This window comes from Antedon mediterranea, chromosome 5 (assembly GCF_964355755.1).
Source record: "Antedon mediterranea chromosome 5, ecAntMedi1.1, whole genome shotgun sequence".
Classification (NCBI taxonomy): Eukaryota; Metazoa; Echinodermata; class Crinoidea; order Comatulida; family Antedonidae; genus Antedon; species Antedon mediterranea.
The window spans coordinates 11,954,238-11,979,260 of record NC_092674.1 but is presented as its reverse complement, the minus strand read 5'-3'; the positions used below and the strand labels follow the sequence as shown (position 1 = coordinate 11,979,260).

Below are 25,023 nucleotides of genomic sequence, written 5' to 3'. Positions count from 1 at the left end.
AGGAGCTTTTGATTTTGTTGCGAACTTCTTTAATTGTGCGATCCGAGGAGCTTTCGAATTTGTTGCGGACTTCTTTAATTGTGCTTAGCTATTCTTTAATTGCGCGTTTCTTCTTTATTTGTGCATTTCGTTTTATATTTTCATGCTTTCTTTTGTTTATATGCGATTCTTTCTTTAATTGTGTGATTTCTTCTTTAATTGTGTGAATATGATTTATATACAGTAGTGTGCGTGACAGTTGTGGGCCACCGTAATTCTGACCATTGACCAGGTTGGAAATATTCTCATTTCAATACTATTGGGCCCGGCCAGCTGACTAGAAAACTGGTTAAATATACGTCAATGAGCGTAGTTTATAATGCCTACAATCATTTAAAAAAAGTGTTGCAAACTCAATCAAGTTAATGTCGTTTTAGGAATATGCCAATGTGTTGCTATTGAGTAAAATAGTTTCTCTCGAAAAGGCAGATGAGAATTTGTAACACGTAGCCTACCTTTTTATCGTAGGCCTACCATTCATCTTGTTTAAATTACCTTATCCCAATTTGCCATCAAGTTTGATAGTAGGCCTATTCACAATAATTATCTGATACATTTTCCCTAATTTAGGCAATCGATTCATTATCGTCGTAGAATTGTCAATTTGTCGCATTCACACAGTTCGCAGATATCGTTAATCATGTTGTTTATCTGGTTCAATTGTGTTTTCCCTTAGTTTAATAGGTCATTATCACTATGATAATAATTATGTTTAGCATTCTTGATGAGTGTAATAATGGATCTCTACTATGATGTGTGTTTACAGCCGAAAAAATGTCAGTTCAGAAAAAATCATCAATGTGTTATGTAATCTACAAGACTGGAACTGTGTATACGATTAACATGGCATGGTTTATACGTTTAACTCTGTCTACACTATCAAACTAGTTTGACAAAAAAAGTTGTGATGTGGCAATGGTAGTGATAAGCCTCATATGGTAGTGATATGACATGTCCATATTATTATGGGCACATCACATTTTTTCACATAAAGTTTAATGTAGACAGAGTTTTAGAGAATACGGATTTAAATTGAGTATTTATTTACAAAGATTGGTATTTTCTTGCTCACAGAAAACGAACCCACAAACAATTTTAAATAGTTTTAATAGAACCCCAAATCGTCACGGGTTGAGACGGTTTTCGTTAAGCAAAGCCTTTGACAAAAAATTTGATCGAACGAAAACAAAAATTATTTACCTGAAAAAAAGAACTGTAATTTATTTAAAGCAAACATTAGTCAAATTGGTATTTGGTTGAATTTAAAGATTTATTTTGAAATTTTAAGAAATTTTTTTTAAAATGTATTATTACTGCAGAAGTACCTGATTAACTTGATTAAAACTACACAATAACATAAAGTCTGATTCTATTAATCTTCCTTTTTGGGGAACAATGCATCTTTAACCAAACATTTGAGGAATAAAATCGAAAATCAGTCAAACAATTAGCAGGGAAGGAGAACTCTGAACGTGTCATATAACCACAAATAAAATCATATAAACTGTAAAGCATAATTATCCTGTTTGCATATTTCCATTGTTAGGCCTCTGAATATACCTCAATACACTGTAGTTTAATGTTTACAAAAAATACAATAGCCCCCTCTACAGTTACGTTGACTTAGCCCACCACTTGAGGGAGCTATTTGCACTAGATTAAAAAAAGTCGGAAAAAAGTCGACATGGCTTCCAAATCCAAAATTAAGGGTATGAAAGCTTTAGCTGAACAGTTCCGCTCCGTTACAGGTAAATTATGTAGCTGTTAAGATGTGTATTTATATACACCACAAGAACTATAATTTAGTGTAAGATAAGTTTCAGCTCATGAAGTAGGGCTAGGGCCTAGGCTAGAAGCGACTACTACTTTCGCACCTAACTTGACCATAATAATAGTATACAAGTCCGCAACAACATCACCCCGTCGCGCGCGCGCATCCCCGTTGGATGTTATCAAATTGTGTTTTCCAGTTAGGGCTAGCTAGGCCCTAGGTAGGTGCGAAAGTATAGTAGCGCCGCTTATACCTTTATACTGTATACCTTGATCTTGAGGCTGTGTCTGTCTGTCTGTGTGTCCTTTCATGATGAATAAATCATTTAATGAATAGAATATTCAAATCTAGGCCCAGCCTAGTAGTAGGTAGTAGGCAGTAGTAGCAGCCAGATGATGCTGTATATAGGCATTTATAGGCCAGATAAGATAGGCTAGGTGGCCTAGTGCAGGCATATCTATACCTAGCCACATGTAACTAAAGTAATAATAATAAACAGTATTTATATAGCGCCTAATGGATCACTGACCCCTCTAGGTGCTTTACATAGGACCTTAACTAATGGTAATAAACTATCCCCCGCCGGACACCATTCTGGTACAGTAATGAGAGTATGTGTGTGCATGGATGGTGGAAACCGTGAACCGCCCTCCTGGTTGGGCGTCCGGGTCCGGGAATACAGTTCAAAATGCATAATTGTTGTGGTAAAGAGCAAAACATATGGCAGTGTGGCACTATTTGTTTGCAGAGTAGAATATATAATAAAGCATGGTTTAAAAATGAGAAAATGATAGTTACACTTTTCTAAACATAATCTTCGTTAATATGTCTAATTATTTGTATTTACAGGTGCCAGTGTTGAAATTGGCCGTAAGTTACTAGATATGTGTAATGGAAATCTTGAAATGGCTATCAGCATGCAATTAGATGGTGTTGCTGAGACGGCAGGATCATCAACCTCATCGTCAACGTCATCTGCAGCAGCACTTGAAGCATCTGGGTAAGCCTCCTATTAACAGTTTAATACATACATATAAAATCAAAAACACTCAATTGTGTACATTTGTTAAAGAAGCGTTTAAGCAAGCTGAGTGGTCATCAAGCAGTTAAAGCGTGGTTCCCACTACAGACCCAACATATGGCCAAGCGAGTTGACCATAACAAGCACACAGTTTGGATGAACAATTGTATCGTGATTGGTTAAATTTCTTTCGATGATTATAGTAGTATGTTGCATTGCGTCAAAGTGGTAACCAAGCTTAAGGTGAAGTCACAGGAGGAACCTTGGCACAGGTACAAGGCATCAAAGAACCAGTGCATCTTTAGGAATTATTACATTACAAGCAATGTGCGCATGAAGTCAACTTTTTTTTAATTGTTTATTATTTCAGCGATAATGTGAGGGCACCAATTCCACAGAAACGTGAGGTACTTGTTCAGGATATTCCAACTTTTGGTAAGTAATAAACATATATTTTATGTAATTCATGTTTTTTAACCGTTGTCCATGGTATATATTTTAGATGTTTGTTAATTGTTCCATTGAATTGAATTGAAATTTATATTGAATTGAAATTTATATTTATAACTAAGTAACCTCTTCAGTCAAAGACTGGTCTCCCAGTTGGTGATCAGTGGCTGTGATGTACTAATACACCGGGGTAATGATTGAAAGGAATTATGTTTAACACTACGGCCAATTCCTATTCAGTGGACATCCATATTAGGAGAACACTTACACTCCTAATTGGGGTTCAACTAATAAATAAGTGTGTACTCGAGCTGCTATAGTTTCTGTTAAAAACATTTCCATCTCACTTTTCTTTAGGACCAAGACAAAGAAGGAGAGGTGCTCCTGGATCAGTATTTGATAGATTTAGAGATTTCCGAGCTGAGACAAGTAAGTGACTCTCTAAACACTGAATTTTGTCACCAATTTTTTTTCATTTAAAATAAAAGCACCATAAACATGTTGCTGCTTCATTGGCATGGGTGAAGGCTCACTATCTCCATTGTTTTGATGGTAAATCGAGTGCACATGTTTTGCCTATAATGCTCTTACATAAAAACCTCTTTGGAGATGACGAGGGGGAAAGAACTTACAACACAAGAATCTCCTGTTTGTCCGAGGCACATTCAAAACACAGTATCGGAAGTACAGGGTTAAAAAGTCAAACTGGGCGACGACATTTCACTACATGGAGCAGCGCCCTCTTCAAACTAGAAAGGAAAAACTATTGCTATAGAGGGTAAGGTCTATCAATAAATATAGTAAAATTCAGTCTTTTCAAAACTAAAAATATACGATTTCTCTATTATGATCAACAACACAAATAAACTTGTTAATGAAAGTAGTTTTGCATAATTGTTTATTTTAATTCAATCAAATATAGGCCTAATAAAGGGCATAATAACAAATAAATATTAATAAAAAAAAACGTAAAAACAAAAGATTGGAATGAAAAATCCGCAAACTACATATTTGTACAAAGAAAATTCTAAATTTAGATTATCAATATCATTCCTGTGTTTTTAGAGCTTTTTTATGTCCCGTCATGCCTGTCAATTATCCTATCTGCTCTACAAAGAATTTGCCTTTCCATGGCTCAAAATGGCGCCACCCATTAGCTCTATTCTATCCTACAATGCCTTTCGAAATTGTTACACACTTCGGACGAACAGGAAATTCTTGTGTTATAAGTTCTTTGCTAGGGGCTATGTCGGTGTACAATTTTTCCACGGTTGATTCAAGGAATATTTGCAGTTGTATGGCTACCAAGAACACCCTTAGCCAAATGCACCCTTATTAGACAAAGTAAGGAATATTTGCAGTTGTATGGCTACCAAGAACACCCCTAGCCAAATGCACCCTTATTAGACAAAGTAAGGAATATTTGCAGTTGTATGGCTACCAAGAACACCCTTAGCCAAATGCACCCTTATTAGACAAAGTAAGGAATATTTGCAGTTGTATGGCTACCAAGAACACCCTTAGCCAAATGTACCCTTAGACAAAGTAAGGAATATTTGCAGTTGTATGGCTACCAAGAACACCCTTAGCCAAATGCACCCTTACACAAAGTAGTAAACACTAATTTGGAAAAAAAATTCTAAAACCTTTAAATAAAGAGCCGCAGAAGATTGGAAACTGTAATTAGAACTAAACTCAAATTTCATGTGTATTTAATTTACTTTTCGTTTTACTTGTAACTTTGTATATATTATTATGTCTTTTATCATCCAAAAGATAATGGTATTTTCTGTATATTACTTGTTGGGGAATATTTTTGTCTCGCCAGAACAACAAGAGGAAATGATACGAGATCTTAGCAAAAATAAAGGAGGTGGGGGAGAAGGAACAAAAAAACGTACTCTGGAAGATCTCTTCAGACCACCTCTTGATATGATGCACAAAGGAACTCTTGCCACTGTGAGTAAGATGATATTCATTCCTTCCACTATGCACCACGATCCATGTCCATTTATACTAAATTAAACATGTTTCTTACATTAAACAAAAAGGAAGTTTTTATTCTACTATAGAATAACCATTCATGCTGTATTTGATAAAAATAATACTTTTAAAGATGTATTGTTCCTTGAAACACAAAAAATGAAGGTCAAAATATTCTATATTTAAATTGGCCATATCAAACTAATATTAAAGTTATTCACTTTAAGTCGAAAATTCGAGCCAAAAACAACAAGTTTACGTAATTAACCGGTAAACAAATTTGATTACATTTTGCTGGAAAATCGTCGCGAGCCAAAGTAAACAAAGATTTCAAACCACGAGTATGCATTATGCATGATGCTAATTAGGATTGTTTTACAACTCGTCACGGTTGAGAAGGTGTTTTCACACAGATCGCGAGGAAGTTTTATGATTATGCATACAGAGTAGCCAAACAAGCGCGTTGCATTATGATATGTTTTGATAGAAAACTTTGACTGGAAGTCAAAGTTATTTAAAAAAAAAAAAAATGTCTGTATTTCAGTTAAATGATTTTCTTTTCGACTAATTTTTAGTGAAAGTTAATAACTATTATGATACTTCAAAATGACCCACCTTTTTTCGAAATATTAAAAAAAAAATTTGTTGGAATTAGTCAAAGGGACATCTTTAATTAATATTTATATCAATTGAGTTATGGTCAGTAAGAAAAATATAATCATCACAATATTATTGCTATTGCTAATCATGACTTCATTTGATTGGACTTGTGAAAATATATATTAAATATTCTATAAGATGGTTATTTATTATTATATAGTTCTAGGGTTAAACCTTCTTCGATTTCTTTGGTTTTATGTACAAAAATTCATATTTATCTAGTTATCGTGGATTGTTGTTAGCTTCTAGTATAAATGGTCCTTGTGACTCAATGTTTGTCAATGCTTACTTCTGTATCAAGATAGATAACTAAACAGTATAAGTATTGCAATAGAAAATGTAATGTGCCCATATACTGTACTGTATGGATATGATGATGTCATTTCACTACCATATTTGGGCATATCACTACAAAATTTGGTAAAACTTGTTTGATAGTGTAGACAGAGTTTCAAACAAAGTAAAATGATAAATTAGCCAAAAAAAAAGTTGGTTTTTTTTTCTAAAAATTTAATAGAAAAACTGGGCCAGGTGGGACAAATAGTAACTAAAATAACACTTACTAACATTTTTTTGTTTTGTAAGGCTCGGGAAGTTGGCCAGCAACAAGGACGTTGGTTATTGGTTAATGTTCAGGATGTACAAGAATTTAGTTGTCAGAAACTGAACCGTGATGTTTGGAGTGATCCCGCAGTCAAACGTTTCATTAACCAGTCATTTGTATTTTGGCAGGTTAGTTTTAGCTACGTCTTTTATTGGTTCATACATTGTAATGCAACTGATAACTGATAAAATTTTATTTTTTTTTTATTGACACTTTTAAATTAGTTGAATTATACATTATATTATTATAATTAAATGAAAATTTCCAAATCCATCAAAAATATCGAATTAAACAAAACGAAAATTTGAATTAAAGGGGACGTGTCAAAATGATTATACTCTGTGTAACATGTACACCACGGCTATCGATAGTCAGTATATTACAAGTTGTTAATGAGTTAATGTGTTCAATCATTTGATCCATTTTCTGAATAAACATAACAATTGCACACTGTAAATTATTTGTATATTTTCCACAATGAAAATAATTAAGATTGTCAGAAAACAACAAAACAAATTTCAGCGACACAGTGTATGCAGTACACAGGTGTTCAGAGAACAAGGGAACTTCAATTTGTGTGTTCTTGCTGATTGTCATATCCATGGTATAGTTAATATAATTAGATCTTTATTGTTTAAACAAGTTGCATTATTTTTTTTAATCAATGGAGCGTATCTCCTGTTTCTGCAGTACTATCATGAATATTCATTTACTTGCTTATGAATAATCATGGTGGAATTTTCCTCCATGGAATAATCAATTTGCTAACGGTATGGAGGAAACCTCCATGCTAACAGAATTAGTGAAATCCACATGGCTATGCATAACGAACATCCGTTAGTAGTATCGTTAGTGAGTGGCCGAGTGGTTAAGACAGTGGAACCGTAATCACGTAGCCATAACATCGGCAGGGGTTCGAGGCTCACTCCATGGTTCTGGTGGTAGAACGGGTCTAAGGACTAAGGACTATAAACCGTAGGTCCAGTGTACACAACTTGCTCATGTGCACTTTAAAGAACCTAGTACATCTTTCGAGACGAGTAGGGGGTTACCCCGGTGTATTAGTACATCACAGCCACTGATCACCAACTGGGCCCTCTGGGAGATCAGTCTTTGACTGAAGAGGTCACCCAGTATAAAGATAAAACAAACAAACAAACAAACAAGTGCCTTTACTGAGGTAAATATTATACAAATCATATGTTACATATTGTGGTAATTGCGTTACACGGAGTAATATAATTTTCACATACATAGATATACAGAGATATTGTACATATACATATATGTATATACATATAAATCATACTGTCAAATTATAGAAACAGTGCTCCCGCCAGAGACATTTTTCATACAACTAAAAAAATATTGAACTTTTGCCAATGAGCTATGCTCAACGCGATTATGAGATCATCTTCCAAATATGAGCACAGTTTCTATAATTTGACAGTATGATTTATATATAATTTACACAGTGCTATGCAACACAATTGATTTACATACAGTATATATATATAAATCTAAGAACTGGAGACCTCTTATTTTGTTCATGTTATCATCTACCGAATAATGAATTAATTTGTTAAAAAATAAATAAATGTTGACTATTGAATAGCAAAGAATTGATCATTGAATAATTTTAAATTATCTATTTACATTTTTAGGTTTATCATGATAGTGAGGAAGGCCAAAAATATTGCCAGTTTTACAAAGTGGTTACTTTCCCATACATTAGCATATTGGATCCAAGAACGGGTGAACTATTAGTGTCATGGGATAAGCTTGATAGTCTTGTATTCTGTGACTTAGGTATATACACACTACATATTCTTGTGCATTTAAACTACTAGCAAGTATTGTAGTTTATGTAGTTTAAAACATAATTTGTCACATTCATACTCACCCTATTTCCTCAGGATTACTTTACCCAAGTTAAAGCTTGATCGGAGCAATTTTGAAATTTTACCTTGACCTTTCATTATTTATTTGGTCTATTTGAGTATATACATAACAAAAAAAACTTAAATTGGGGAGACCAGGGTTAACCTAAGTGAACTGATCTTGATCTTGGTTGGCACCCTTCTTGATATTATGAGCTCTATCTTCAGGATTACTTTACCCAAGTTTCAGCTCGATCAAAACAATTTAAGAATTTTGAGATTTTACTAATGAACGCAAACTTGTTATTTGTTGTACAAAGCTGCACCCACCAAGTTTAAAGCACGTACGAGCATTAGGCTCTGAATAAAGATGGACAGACGCGTAGGTATTCAGTGAATTAAGTAATATAATAACAGGAAACAAGCCTGCCCAAGTTTGATCACACATGTTTTTTTTTCTGTGGGTGTTTTACAAGTTTGAAATATGAAAAAAAAAATCAAATTTAGTTTTCGTTGTTTTTTGTGTTTAATACTTAGAGCATTACATTTTTTAGTTGATATGGCATGCATGAGAGCACTCCTTATTTTGTTATTGAAGTTCTTAGTCTAGTAGTTTTTAGCAAGACCGTGTTTTTCGATTGAATCTATCTATGCAATAAAAATATGTACTTACATTTAGCCTCCAGCCAGAAGTGTAAAATCAAGGTACCATCAATTGTCGTATTCGATTGGGAACTTTCGTTGTCAACATAAAGATTCGTTGAGTACTTTTTGTATTCGAATTGTAAATTTGTGCTCAACAGAAAGTCATTCGAATAGAAAACGTTGACAACAAAAGCTTTTTCGTTAAGAATAATCTCAACGCTCAAAATACTCCTTTAAAAAGTACTCAACGGAAAAACTACTCAACGGTCCACTCGAATACGACAATTGTAATACAAAAAGGTACATTGTCAGTTTCTTAGAAGAAAGCTAGACTTATATCCAATCAACGAAATAACTATTGTTGCAATTGTCGTTGATTGTACTAAGCTAAGATTATGTAAAATAATCAATAACAATTTCAGGCCTTTCTAATACTATTTGTATTGTTTTCTTATTAGTGACTAATTTTTTAAAGGATCACCCATGCTTTGATAAAGATGGCTTCAGCCCACCAAAGAAGAAAGCCAGAAAGGTAAAAATGATGTTTATAATTAAACATGTGAAGTATCACTAATAGTAAAAAGTTTGTTCACTTTCATCAAAATCATTTGTTTCACATGGTGGCTAAACAAATTATTAAACTTGAAGACAAAGAATACAAGTTCCCTATAATAAACCCACCAGATCATACATTTTGATACATAATCCATACAACGACGTATTGACCTTAAAAACATGAACAATTCTGAGAAAAAAATGTTGGACATTGAATAGGCAATTTTGTAGTTTTAATAAAGTTAATCACTTCCTTAAAAAACATCCAAAAAAATCTCTTTCACCTACAAAAAATACAAAATAAATGGTTAAATTCAACTAAAACCCCTTAATATGGCCATTGTTTTTGCTTTAAATTACAATTTATCAAGGTTTTTTTTTTCGATCCAATTTTATGTGACATTAAAATGATATATTAAAAATATACAAATTGTATTAAAAACACCAATAACAAGTTTTATAATAGGTGAATGTAGACAATTTGTAGTGAGAAGAATTAAAATGATTCACCCGAGCATTCCGTTCCCCTTCCCCGTAACATCAAAATCTTTGATTGGCAACTTTTTTTTTTATTATTGTCATTTTATAAATCAGCATTAACAACATATTATTTTCAAGCTATTTTTTAATAAAGATAACCAAATGTTATTTTAGGAGAGTATAATAGATGCAGATGAAGAAAGCCAATTGAGGGCAGCAATTGCGGCATCAATGTCAGAAACAAGCTGTAAGAACAAAAGAACTATATACGTTGATAGCGACTCGGAACCGGAATATGAAAGCGATTCTTGCCAGTCAGAAAGCGATAACGACTCGTGTAGTGACGTTGAAATTGAGAATCAAAGAACTAATGATGTCACTGAAGATTTGAATAATCATAAAGACAATACAATAGATAGAAATGACGCAGATGACAATTGTGTTGTCGAAGACACTATAGTAATAGAGAATGAATCAAAAGAAATTATAACTAAGCGAAATAAACAGACAGACAATAACGAATATTTGCCAAATAATAATGTTTCTGAAACTCGAATACCAGATAAGGACAGTAAAAATGATACTGATACAAACTCTGCAACTACAAGTGTGATAGACAAGCCTACACATATTACAAATAATGTAAATGAAGATAATAAACAAAATCAAACCAATGAAAATGGTAATAATTTATATTCTTTCATTTTGCATCATTTGCTGAAATAATCGACCTACTCGGAATTCAATAGTTTTATTGTTTAAATAATTATATTAAACAATACATACACATGCCTGGTGCATGTCACTGAAATATCCAAATTAACTATCTTCATTTGTACAGTACAAGAATAACACATTATTAGATTGAATGCTTAATAGAGATACAAATGAAAATGGTATTTTCTTATATTCAATAACTTAAACTTTTTCTTGCATGATTTGTTTCCTACTCAGAATTGAATAGTTTTAGTACTGAAGTATTTTAATATCTATTTTATTTGTAGATTCTGAAGCTAAGATAATGCTGAGGTTACCAGATGGTGAAAGAAAACAAATGAACATGCCTGGAAGATCAACGCTATTGGTAAATTAATTTTCTTAAATCCCTAATATAATATTGTAAATTTTTCTATTATTTAAAACTATTTTTATATTTCTCCTTTCCCGGTTTTGAAATCTGGGAACCTCTCATATGCGGACACTACATGTATGGGGATACCTCATATGCAAACACCTTGTATGCGAACACCGTCCTCATATGCTACACGTCATATGCAGACACCTCTCATATGCACACACTTCTCATATGCAGTCACCTCTCATGCGGACACCTCTCATGCAAACACCTCACATGCAAACACCTCACATATGCGGAAACATCACGTATGTGGACACCTCCCATATGATGACTCATCTCCTATGTGGACACCTCACGAATGCGGACACGTCACGTATGCGGACACCTCCCATATGATGACTCCTCTCATATCAGGCACCTCTCATGTGGACACCTCTCATATACGGATATTTTTTGTATGCGGACGCCTCTAGTATACAGACATCTCTATCGGCTTAAGTTGGTGAGGCGCTTATTAGACTGCGATGAATTCGCTTATGTGGTCGTACAAAGAAAGTACTTTGAGAGGCACATTAACAGCTGATAAACAAAATGAACTCACTAATATAGGAAAATAGTTGAAATTTGACTTTTTTGAGTTTTTTAAGTTGTAACATATTGCCAATATAATGTAACTAAATAATTGAATATAACTTGATTTTAGGATTTAATTACACGTGTGGCAAAGGATGGATTTTCCAGTGAAAGGTATGAGCTTGTTACCAATTATCCTAGGCGTCAACTATCTTACATGGATGCAGATAAAACATTAGAAGAGGCTGGTCTTGTACCACGTGAAACTGTCTTTGTCCAAGAACGATGATCAAAAATGGCTACGAAAACAGGATGCAGGGATGCATTTTTTTCTCGACATGTTAAAAGGTGCTTTGTAAACTAAATTGAATAGTGTTGAGCTTATTTTTTCTCAACAAAAAAGGCAGAAATCATAGATAATGTATGACATAAATAAAAAATAATGCATTACATTACGGCATAAATTAAGACCTTATAGAGGCATAGATGTTTTACTGAATGGAATAATGTTGAGCTTTCTTTTTCTCTCAACATGTTAAAAGGCAGAAATCATGATTTATGCCTGAACATTTTAGGAAAAAATAATGCATACAGGACATTAAAAAATAGTGGCCAGTATTTTGAAGTACTATTCTTGTGACTAAAATTTAGTATATTATGAATGTATCTATTCTAAATACTAGTAGGACCATTCCTTTGGGACACGCCTAATAAGGGGACACCTTCACTGTGAAATGAATGAGGGCCAATCATTTTCAGCCCCTATTAAGGGACAGTTTGGGTACCGAATGAGTCCCCTCAATAGGTTCTACTGTATACAATCATGTTATTAGAAAACAGCTTCTAAAAGTCGAGTGTCCAAGCACACAGTATCACACAGTATAATTAATTTATGAAAATGTGTAAAATACATATTATTCTATATGAAATTAATTTAGTAATATTTTCGAAATAATCAATATTCAGGTTTTGCAACCTTTACGAAAACGGTAATAAAAACGGGTACGATGTCATACTTTTTCTTAAACTTTTTAACTATTTTTTAATATCAGCAATGGTATTTAGTAAGAGATAACAAATTGGTACCTGGTAAGACACACATTACTGGCTGCATTATGGCAGTATGATTCGGCTAATAATATGTACAGCGCTTAGACGTTTTACAACATTAGGCGTTTTATAAATCAAGGATATTATTATTAATATTATTATTGTTGATATCAATTTTGCAGTACACCATGTATATTAGTTCTGAAGAACTGTTGAGTTTCTCGACGTTTCGATCAATATCCTTTGATCGTCCTCATATACGTGGTGTACCGCAAAATGTATATTAACATTTGATTCGCCATGCAAAAAACCTTCAAACAATATAATATTATTGTTAAATTGACGAAAATTTGAATAAATAGCAGTTTTAGGTTCTCGTTTGGTCGGATTGTTCGTTATCGTGTTCGTAATGTTGCAAAACCTGCCTCTTGAATGCCAGTGAGTTTAACATTATGTAAAGTTAGTTTGTGATGATACAGTCATTCATTATTCAAGACACAACGAAATCAACGATCTCGTCATGATATTGTTATCAATATAATCATCATTTACAATTTTAGTACTACACACTGTCTGACTTGTTCATTGAATTTAGTTGATCTGCATTTTTCACCAAGGCCTACACTTACCGTGTTTGACCCTCTACACAAGCACACCTTTTCATACCGTGATATTTTGTTCGACAAATAAATTTGTTGTGTTCTTATTATCACCAACCAAAGCTCTCTCTAAAGAATAGACTATCACAATTAATGTGACAAAATGTGATGTGCCCATGTTACGTTCACGATGACATCATATTACTACCATATTTGGGCATATCAAATTGTTTGTCACATAAAAGTTTGATAGTCTAGACAGAGCTTTCGAAATTACAATAAATAGTGGCACGGAAGATTCAAACTAAGAACACCGATCAACAAATTTACATCGTGTGTGCCAACTAATCTGTCGAATAAGTCAATCGAAACGCAATTTCTTAATAATACACATTCATTATGCGTGCAAATCCCCCCAGAAGGTTTGTTGACGTAACGACGTACGTAAAGCCAATTCGGAAATCTTTATGCAGGAAAAGTATTCGTCGTGCCTTTGGTTTCACTCTCAACACACGTTCAGCTCCGGCGGTGAAAATAAGGAAAGTGTTCAATCTTCTTTTTTTTCCACCAGCACATGTCGAAATTTGCAGGACAAACCTCATTTTGGCCGTTCAAACATGGGAAAATTCTCGACACGGTTAATTATCAAATTACAGGAGAGCAACTGGAGTAGCAGACTCATAGCGACATGTTGTTACTTTGGGAGTTCGGAACCTGAACTCTTGTTATAGTGATTAGGTTCACTTTTAGGTTCCTGCCTACTCCCTTAGTTTCTGTGTTCTTGTTTGTTTGTAACTAGTTTTTGGCAATAAATAATAATAATAATAATGTTCTCGGAAATCAATGCAATATAACAACAAGCAACTGAGCTCCGAGAATTAAATGGTTTATCTGTGGCTGCGGAACGATAAGTTCCACACCCCTTCGCGCGCCGAGGAGGAGAATATATATAGTACTATAGGCCTACTGTTTGTATTTGTCGGAGCCAGTCATAAGATCAACATACTGTTACGAGTTCCTATCTTGGCAAGGCGAGCTCAGTGTTCTGTAATTGTTAGATTGTCTTGGTGTAGGCCTAGTATGCCTTCCGCATAATTCGAACTTTCAACATAATAGCGGCCTAAATAAACAGCGGTTTCATGATTTTGTGCAATATTTTTGGAAGGTGGGCTTTGATCTTCCATCAGTACACCTAATCCTTGTGCAACAATTGATTTTCCTAAAAAATATAATCCGTGATGTTATAGGCCTACCCTTCCTCCCACGTTTTTGTCCTGGAATTATATTCAAAATATGCACCATCCAATTAAAATGCTATACATAGGCCTATAGACGTATCTTTTGATTACGTCTCCTGATATTTTATTAGTGAATTAACTTATCTTATTTACGCGATCAGATTCGTAAACTGTAAATAACCCGGACGTACGCAATCAATGCTTTGATTGATACTCAAATAAGCCCGAGTATCAGAATCCGTATCATTTTTCTTATTAACGTGTTAATATGAAAAATGACGTTCATATTAAATTGTAATTTCTTCTTAATCTTTCATATTATATCGTTAAGTTAAGTCGTATTTGCTTTTGTTTTTTTTGTTTAATGTTAAAGTTGTGTTGTATAACAGATAATCTTTTCGTGGGAGTATAACACCCCAATTCTTGTTAGACCTACTTTCGTTTTCATCATTACGCAATATGCTTATAAAGAATGAAAAAGTCTATCAACCGCGGTCGGTGTGTCCCAATAGTATAAGTCCCACTTTATCATCTTACGTACATCGTGACACGCGGGTGCATCATTATTGAATAGATCACACCGATTGCTAATGCCTCTATCTTTATAAATCCTCCAAATAGGCTATACCTTTAAAATGAATAGATCTACAATAACAACTTCGCATTTCAGTGCAGAGAATTAACTTTTGTTATAAGACGGTCGAACGCATGTTTATTTTTTTTTTTTCTGTTCTTACTGTGATTCAACGAAATTATTCAGCCTATAGCGGGGCCTATAGGCCTAAGACATTTATTATGTCAGAGGGAGAGAACAGGCGACAATTTCCTCATGGCCTTATCCGGGCCTACTTTTTCACGTCATACATTTTAATGACGTCAATTTAGACTTATGTTCGGTAGTGAGCAATACGGACCTGTGAGTAGGCTGGAACTATTTACCGGTATACATATATGGTGTGCAGTTAGGTTCCTAAAACAAATAGTAGGCCTTTCCTAAATTTACTTGAAGTAGGCCTATTGATTTTTTATTTTGTAACCTATATAATTCATTCATAATTACATTTATTTCTTATCTTTGAAGTATACAAAATAACAATTTAAATATAAAAAATTAAGAGGCAAAAACCCAGAAAGTATAATAACATTTACATTAATAATGAATATAGTTACATAGTCTGCTTGGATACGACTTATTGACATAGTGGCCAAATCTGGCATAATTATGCCGTCTGGCATAATTTTGACCCATCTGGCATCTGGCATTTATGCTAGGCATAATTTTAGGAAATCTGGCATAATCTGGCATAATTTGAAAAACGCAAACATACAACATATTCACCACGAATTAGCATATTATCTGGCATAATTGCGAAAAAATCTGGCATAATTTGTACACAATCTAGCATAATTTGGCTGAAAACCCGAAGAGCTTTTTTTTTTTTTTTTTTTTTTTTTTTTTGGCTTCCCACCTTGTGGTACATAAAACATACACATAAACCGCCCTCTTATTCACTGTTTTGGTGCACTTTTAGCCTTAATTGTGTCTGGCATAATCTGGCATAATTTTGTGCTGCCACCTAGCATAATTTCATTTCGCTCGCTGGCCACACTGCTTATTGATGAGGCCACTATAGGTCTATTTGATTTTTTCTTAGGCCTAATTTTAACTTACAATTTCATGAAATAGGCTACTGAGTCCCGAGTCATGAATAAAATCAAACTGTGAATATAGGCCCATCGTGTAGTGGCAAACTTAATATAGAAATAGGCCCCAATGATTTCTGTGTGCAGTGTATGATTTCGGTTGAATGGTTCATTTTTAATAGTGACTATAGGCCTAACCCTTGATGTCGCCGCCCTTTGACTCTACTACGAGATACTTTGGTACGACTTAGGCCTATAGGCCTACATTGTAAGTTAGATAATAGATTTAGATCCACATTTTGTACGGTTCAAAATTAAAATGTTCTCAATATTTTTAATTATCTATATGGCAACTTTTCGAAATATTGAATCATTTAGCATTGATCATCATGAATTAAAAATAACCTATGACGTTACCAAAAGATAGTGTACACTATCTTTGATTTTACTGAGGAGTCACGTGACGCATATCATCCCCACGCACGTGTGTGTACATCACAAAAGGAATTAAAACTATAAATATTACTTTTGTCAACTAAAAATGTGGAGATTCGCATTGGTAATCAGACGAACAGCAGTAGAAGAATCTTGACAGTAATAATAATAAAACGGCACCTGATCCAATAGTATCAATAATGTATGTTGTTATGTTTTTTTTTCTACTTAGGCCCCCTATACTAGGCCTAGCCTAACAAGTAACATGATTAACTTCTGGCGGCCGAAGTGATCAGCTAACGCTGGGTTAGGCAGGCCAAGGAAGGCCTATCTAGGCCTAGGCCTACTAGGCCTCTCTCTGCTAGTAGTAGTAGTATAGTACTCCTCACTAGTAGTAGTAGTCTATCTGAAAGGGCATGTCTGCCTGCCAATTGGACTAGGCTAGGCGCCTAGTAGATGATAGTAAAATGCGAGCTAGGGAGTTGGTAGTACTCAGTCAGTACTGTTCTGTACTTCTCTAGCTGGGTAGAGGCCTACTAACTAGCCTAGAGTACTAGTACTGACCGAGTACTACTACTTCTACCTAGGCCTAGTAGTAGTAGTTCTAACGCTGGCGATGATAATAGTGCATGGCATAAACTAGCCAATCTAAATTACTAATTAAATAATAGTACATAGATAGTTAGTATCTAGACCTCTAAGTATTATAATTTAAATGTGTAAAGGGTTGACAGATAGGTACTGTACTTATGACAGTTAACTCAGTATCAACCACAGGATTTAAAGACCCCTTCCCTGCAATTTTGGACGTTTTTTGGAAATTAATACATATATATCACTTTAAAAACATTAAACCATGTCATTCCTTGTCTTAAATGTACGTTTTATGGTAAATTATGATAAAAAGTGAGAAACAATGCACTACCTAAGTAGCTCGCGGCGATCGACCTCTCGTGGACGGTCTTAGGCCTAGCCCAGCTAGGCTTAGTTTTGTAGGCCTAGCTGGTAAACATCGATAACGTACGAACATCGTACGCTAGCTATATACCTAGCCTGACGTTGTATAATTGCTGCATTAATTGTCTTTCTATTTTTGCCAGACTCCGTTGATACAAATTGGGGAAAACCCGGTATTTTCGCTGAAAAGTTAGGAGTCTTCCATTTGTTTTGGCTTCACGATCGATCGAAAAGTGGGCGAATTACAGGTGAAAAACAAAAATATCAATCCGCGCGTAATGCATTTTGGGATTTATAGCGGGCCGCTATAATTATTAGAATCAATTTATTTTTCACATTTTTAACCGTTTAAAGACGAAAAAAGTTATCGCAATAGGACCATATTATAGTATTATTTTTACATTAAATATAGTTTGTGATCTTAAATTAGATCTGAAAAACGTAGGGAATGGGGCTTTAACAACTCCCTGATGTATGTTTTAACAACTCCCTGATGTATCTTTTAACAACTGCCTGATTTATCTGTCAACCAGCAGGAACTAAAAATGACAGTTTATTTTGTATACAAAATACAATACAAGACTGGACAATAAACCTGTTTAATATTAAATTAAGTATTAAATGTGGAATGGAATTCTTTTTCATTCAATTAAGAAAAAGTGTTTTTTTAATCACTTTTTTATATCATTATTTATATTGATCAACATTTTCTATAGATATAAACTTTGGGATCAGGTGCCGTTTTCGGGCACCTTGACTTGTATGGACTATACCATTATAAAAAGATGGGAAAATAGGGGTGTCCCATTTATTAATTTAGTGTGCTAATGTGTTAAAATACTGCTGCTTTTGTTCTTTTGTTTAGTGCATTATGTTTCAGCAACAAAGGGAAAACAACTACGCCCTACACGCTGTAGAATTAATTTCAGTTTTCAAGTTAATACAGTATATTATGGCCCGTATTATGGCACTTTTCTATATAATTTGTAGGTATCCTTCCCTAATAATATGGATATATTAGGTGGATTCCCTAAGGTGGATATTGAACTTTAGTCAAACACTACTCCCAGATACTTATAATTGTTAACAATCTCTACTTCCTTTCCTTTAATTAATATTAGTATACTGTCAGACCAATTTTGTTTTCGAAAATCAATCCTTATTTCTTTCGTTTTATTTATGTTTAGTTCAAGAAAATTGTTGCCATAATCGGTAAATCGAATAATCTCAGAAAGGTACAGAGAATAATCATTGTTATAAGTCCAACTATTGTCGAGTCATCGTAAAACAAAAATACATATAATTAAGTCGTCCATGAATCTGTTACCATTTTGTTTCTGTATCTACAATCGTTTCATTTATTTACATTTAACATTAAATGTATCAGGTAATCAGTAGAACAAATAAACATAAAATTATGTCAATGAATTTGTTATTAGTTTGTTTCTGCATGGAGGAATTCCTCCATAGTTTCTGTATCTACTATTCGTTTTACATTAGCATTAAATGTAAATGTATCAGGTGATCAGTAAAACAAACAAAAAACATTAAATTATATGTCAATGAATCTTCAATTATACTCGTCTACCGATTCCAGGTTCTTAGGTTCAAATCCATGTTGTTTGGATTTATCCCTTGCAAATAAAAAATATGATTTATCTACCGATAGGATTGGGCCGATTTGCCAACATTCTTTTACATATTTCACAACATTATAGAGTTTTGGTAATTTAACCGATTGTAATGTAGTATTTAGGATATTTTAATATCGATTGTACTGTAGTATTTAAGATTTTTTATTTCCGATTGTGATATGTACTAAAATTTATTGTGTTTAAATCCAGATAGGCATATTAACATAGTATTTAATATGTTTTAATTTTGATTATACTGTAGTGTTTAGTTTAGTTTTTATATAAATATAGTAAGTAAGTTACCTACTTATATAGTTAATATTGTTACAAAATCTTGGCATTCCGTAACACAGTACCTAATAATAACATGCCTTATAAAAATTACATGCTTGCTAGTTTTTGATGTTCTGTATTGTAGGTTACATAACAGAACAATTGTATTGTCTTCCCATTCAATAGACACCCTTCTCTACATAAAACATAATACACCACACCCCTATCATAATAATGGTATAGTCCATACAAGTCGAGGTGGCCGAAAACGGCACCTGATCCTAAACTTTGTTTTTTTTTTATATTTGCAGTTAGGAAACATGTCCCTATTAAAAGTGGATTCACAACATCTAATGATTTACAGACCAGGAACAAAAGCTGAGTATTTAAAAGTGAACAATGCAAACAAGTTATGTGCAACCAAGAGTATTGAAGGACAAGATGGTTTGTGAACATTCAATTTGTCAGAAGCTTATATAAGTTGTGGTCCAACGAATTACCCCAACGAACCACAGCGAATCCTAATGAACCGATGCGAATGAACCAGTGACCATTTCAAGACATAGGCCTAAGAGACTAAGTCACGTTTAATGATCACCATCCCATGCTTTTTGAGATAAGTCTGGGATCCGATGCAGTTGATTAGATTGGGCTAATTCGTCGGACACTGGTTCATTGAGGTTTGCTGTTGGTTCATTATTGGTGGGATACACTGTGCTTCATTGGGGTTCACTGTGGTTCATTGGGGTAATTCGTCGGACACTGATTCATTGGGGTTTGCTGTGGTTCATTATTGGTGGGGTACGTCATGGTTCATTTGGGTACGCTGTGGTTGATTGGGGTAATTCGTCGGACACTGATTCATTGGGGTTTGCTGTGCTTCATTGGGGTTCACTGTGGTTCATTGGGGTAATTCGTCGGACACTGATTCATTGGGGTTTGCTGTGGTTCATTATTGGTAGGATACGCTGTAGATCATTGGGGTAATTCGTTGGATACTGATTCATTGGGGTTTGCTGTGGTTCATTATTGGTGGGATACGCTGTGATTCATTATTGGTGGGATACGCTGTGGTTCATTTTGGTTCACTGTGGTGGTTGATTGGGGTAATTCGTTGGACACTGATTCATTTTGGTTTGCTGTGGTTCATTATTGGTGGGATACGCTGTGGTTCATTGGGTTATTCGTCGGACACTGATTCATTGGGGTTTGCTGTGGTTCATTATTGGTGGGATACCCTGTGGTTCATTGGGGTAATTCGTTGTACAGTGGTTCATTGGGGTTTGCTGTGGTTCATTATTGGTGGTGTGGTTTATTGGGGTAATTTGTTGGACCATAAAGTTTTACAGATTATAATCTTTGACAAGATCGCCTAAATTTTTAATATATTAACTTTACAATACTTAGTGTTGTATATTCTGGTACAGCCGCTCCATAATCTCTTTGCTTTTCTTCCTTATATCTATATTTTTTAATTTATACTAACAAATATCTTTTTTATTAATATAATAATAATAATATATCTAATAATATCTAATAAATAATATTTCAGTAACAGCCCAATCCCTTATTTTATCCGCCTGCTTAACGCCTGATTTTCACTCATTTTTGTATAATTTATTATTTTGTATGTTTCTATTTTGTATATTTTTATTGGTCTTGGTACATGCATGTAAAAGTTACCCACAATCTGGCCTTTGGCCACTAGTGGTAACTTGTGGCATGGTGGTGTCTAATGTTTTTTTGATGTTTTATATGAAATAAAAGAATAATAATAATAATAATAATATCAAAAATTTATTAAATAATATTCATCGCATAATATGCAATCTACGATAATTTAATTAATTGATATAACAAATTTATTAAATACATAACATCATTGGAATATAAAGAACAAATCACATATCTACACATAATCATAACATCGTATACTCTATCTCTAACAATTTATTCAATCTTCTATCGACTAAAGCCGAAGTATAGTCGTTATCTCGGGACCGTTCTATGGCCACCACCAGGTAGGCTTACGATACTTCATTAAGGCTTCTATGAATGGATGTACTGGTTGGGAGCAGGAACGCTAGTAGACCAAACCCAGTACCGTTTTGATTACGATCAATCGGGAAATTACCTCATGACGTATAAAATGCACAGTTAGTGTAGAACCCAACAAAGTGTTCTCTTGGTGTGTCCCCTAAATGGTTGTCAGTAAAGTTAAAACAAATATTGCTCCCCTAGGTTTCACAGACAAATTTCTTCTTAATAGGGGTGTATCTCAAAACATAAAATAATGTAAATATTTGTATAGAATTTATGGTTTGAATAACAATGTTGTTATAAAAAGAAATTGAAATTATTATAATTTGGTTTTAATAATTATTTTTACAAATAACAATCATATCACAATATTAAAAACGGTTCTATTATGTTATTCTTTTCAGGACTTTTTGTTGTCAATAAGTTTTTAAATGATGAGAGAAAGCAGGTATGTGCAGTAGTACACAAGGATTCTGAATCGTGCATCACATCCAGTTCCAGTGGTCAGAATATAGAGCTAAAGGTAATATGGTTTACACTTTACAGTATATATTGTTAGATTGATTGTCTGATATCTTTTGTTTTAAAGTTTATAAACATCCTATTTTATTTTGTTTAAATGTATTTTGTTTGCTGTTCTCATTCATAATAATTCTATATTTCACTAAAATATACAAATATTGTGCAAGTATTAGTGCAATGGTACAAATAATTTGATGAGATAAGGTTCTATTTTCACTCGGCTTCACCTCTTCATCTTTATCTGACTGAAATTGCCATGGTTGTAGTAGTAGTAGTATGTATGTGCCATCGCAATTCATGATATATGTGATGATTATTTGCATCTAAATTCTGAATAATGCGAGCTACGTTTCTCCTGGAGACCACGTGATCTGTAGTATTCACTCCAAAACATGTTATAAAATGGTAGTACGCATTTAATGCGGAACAGTAAAAACCAAAATGTTAATATGTGTGGAGTTTAATGTCGAACATGATTTTGAATTTTTTTTTTTTAAAGAATGGTAGTGACCTTTTAAATAATCAGGTGATCGAGTTGAAGCCTGATGATAATCGGTTCTTTTACTTAATTTCTGAGAGTAACACAAACAGTTGGCTGTTTCAAGCTGTCAATAAACCAGGTATGTCAAATTAATTTAAATGTTCTCCCGAAGAAGCTGTTTTTACCATAACTGTATTAAAAATAGTGTAAGAAAATTATACATAAAATATTACTTATTATATTAATACTCATCTAGTAGTGATATGTTAGGCATAGCCATTACAGTTTGCAAAAAGCTGACCATGCAATAGCACACAAAATGCATTGAAATGGGAGAAGATATTGCACAGCTCATGATACAAATTAATGATTCAAATGGGTGTTATAACTATTCAGGCCAATTTAAACAGACACCGGTGGTCCACTCTGCATTTTGTGTAAATGGTCATATGAAGACATAGATTCTATATTGTTTGTTTTCCGCCTGCTGATACATCTCGTCTGTATAAATTAGCCTTCATGGCTACTAAAATCTTCTCCTTTTGTCACTAGCTGATGAAATGCAATCTCAAATTTACATTAATGAAAACTAATTGTTGATTTTACATCAGGATTATTATTTCTTTTTTGCATAGATACTTATCTTGCGATAGAGAATGGCGATGCGACACTAATTCAATCAGAAGACCCATCAAAGAACGTTCCAGGAGCATTCCTTAAAATAGTTAAACCACGATAAATTACTTGAAAATACGTATACAGTATATGTAGTAAAGTACAGGTAGTCATATTAGGCCTCAAACAAAAATGTTAGTAGAAGAGCAATATACTATAGATTGGCAATGTATTTTGAAACGGTTAGATAGCTAGAGTACTGTATCTTAAACATTCGGCACTACCCCTTGGGACCTTTGAAACGGTTAGATAGCTAGAGTAAACATTCGGCACTACCCCTTGGGACCTTTTGAGCCTTAAAGAAAATGTTTTCTGTTGGGAAAAAAAAATTAGTCTGCTTTACTGGAGAGATTAATATTTATAATAGTTATAAGAAAATGTGTGATTTTCAGGAGTCTGATAAATGAATGGGATAATATAAATACCGTTACCTGAACCTTAGTATACAACAGCAGTATATCATAAACAATAGGTAAAACATCAGGAGGGAAACTGTTCAAATTTAATTGAATGGCTATAACAGACCAGTTAACGGATCTGTTTTACAGGCCCATACATAATGAGTTCGATTAGTAATTGGCAGGCGGATATGTAATAACTGAACATTCAGCAAAGTAATCAAATTTAAAATGTCGTTTTTAATATATTAACCCTGTAAAATCTCAATCGTTTTTAAGTCTTTCTTTGTGTGTGAAAATATATTTTTTATATCGTACATATATTGCAATTCAGTTTAATGCAATGATGAAAAAAACCAATTAAATACAAAGAAATTAGAATTTATTGATGCAACGAAAATAAGCTATATTTTTTATACAGAATATTATAATAATCTAATTTTGTATTGACATTTACAACTACTGTATGTCTCCAGTTTTCTTTTTAAAGTTATAAATTGTTTTTAATTTGATAATTTTTACTGTGAGTGTGATAGATAAAGATATCATTATAAATAAATTTCATATGGAGTGGTAATAATTAATAATACAATAGTTTTTAGTAAAATAAAATTAGAGTTCTAAAAATGATGTCTGTTCTTTTACTGTGTTTCTTCCTACTGTATTTCAACTGGAATTGTTTGTATAGCCTAGCTTTTTAAACAAATACAAAATAAAATAATAAAACAAATTATTGTATTTATCATTCTATATTATTTACTTTATATATATTTACTCCTATACTATATCACTTTATTAGTAGTAATGTAATACATAGGAAAGTATGAAAGTTAAAAAAAACAGCATTTTAAAAAAGTGACTAATATTGTGAATACTGTACAAACAAGGAAATTAATTTATCAAAAGCTTGAAATTTTCAACTTCAAATGCAAACATAACTTGTGGTCTAAAATGTGTTTGAATTCATAAGTGATGAAAGACTAATTTCTGTCTATAAAGCATAATTTGTTTGTGTTTGATGAAACTATCATACTAAGAATGAAAAAGACAACTGGAGTAAAAACCACATCCTTAGTTCCTTTGTTTTGACAGTTCAAGTATAATGTATATGAATTAAAATATACAAACAGTTATTAAAAATAATCATATTTATTTCCAACATTTCTGTTTTATCTAGACTTTTCATTGAAATTCTTAATTAAGACTGAATACAAAAATGTAATGCTGCATTATGGCTAGTCTAATTTGCATTGTGTTAATAGTAGTCCTACACACACATCAGCACATGTGTATTATGTATAATGTATAAATGGCTGTGTTAGTAGCAAGGAATTGTAC

The 25,023-nt window shown here is 33.3% G+C and overlaps 2 protein-coding genes across 2 annotated transcripts; both read left to right on the top strand.

Moving 5' to 3' along the window:
• Nucleotides 1-1,706: 1,706 nt before the first annotated feature.
• Nucleotides 1,707-13,327, top strand: LOC140048607 (UBX domain-containing protein 7-like). The gene is made up of 11 exons (XM_072093359.1): nt 1,707-1,787; nt 2,660-2,810; nt 3,202-3,266; nt 3,639-3,710; nt 5,110-5,240; nt 6,510-6,656; nt 8,193-8,337; nt 9,512-9,585; nt 10,263-10,770; nt 11,093-11,172; nt 11,870-13,327. The coding sequence occupies exons 1-11, from the start codon at nt 1,724-1,726 to the stop codon at nt 12,026-12,028; spliced, it is 1,596 nt and encodes a 531-aa protein (XP_071949460.1). The 5' UTR covers nt 1,707-1,723; the 3' UTR covers nt 12,029-13,327.
• Nucleotides 13,328-16,753: 3,426 nt separating this feature from the next.
• LOC140048683 (uncharacterized) lies at nt 16,754-24,156 on the top strand. Its single transcript, XM_072093453.1, has 5 exons — nt 16,754-16,907; nt 19,881-20,013; nt 22,014-22,132; nt 22,631-22,751; nt 23,248-24,156. Exons 2-5 carry the CDS (start codon nt 19,890-19,892, stop codon nt 23,349-23,351), a joined length of 468 nt encoding a protein of 155 aa, XP_071949554.1. The 5' UTR covers nt 16,754-16,907; nt 19,881-19,889; the 3' UTR covers nt 23,352-24,156.
• Nucleotides 24,157-25,023: the final 867 nt, after the last annotated feature.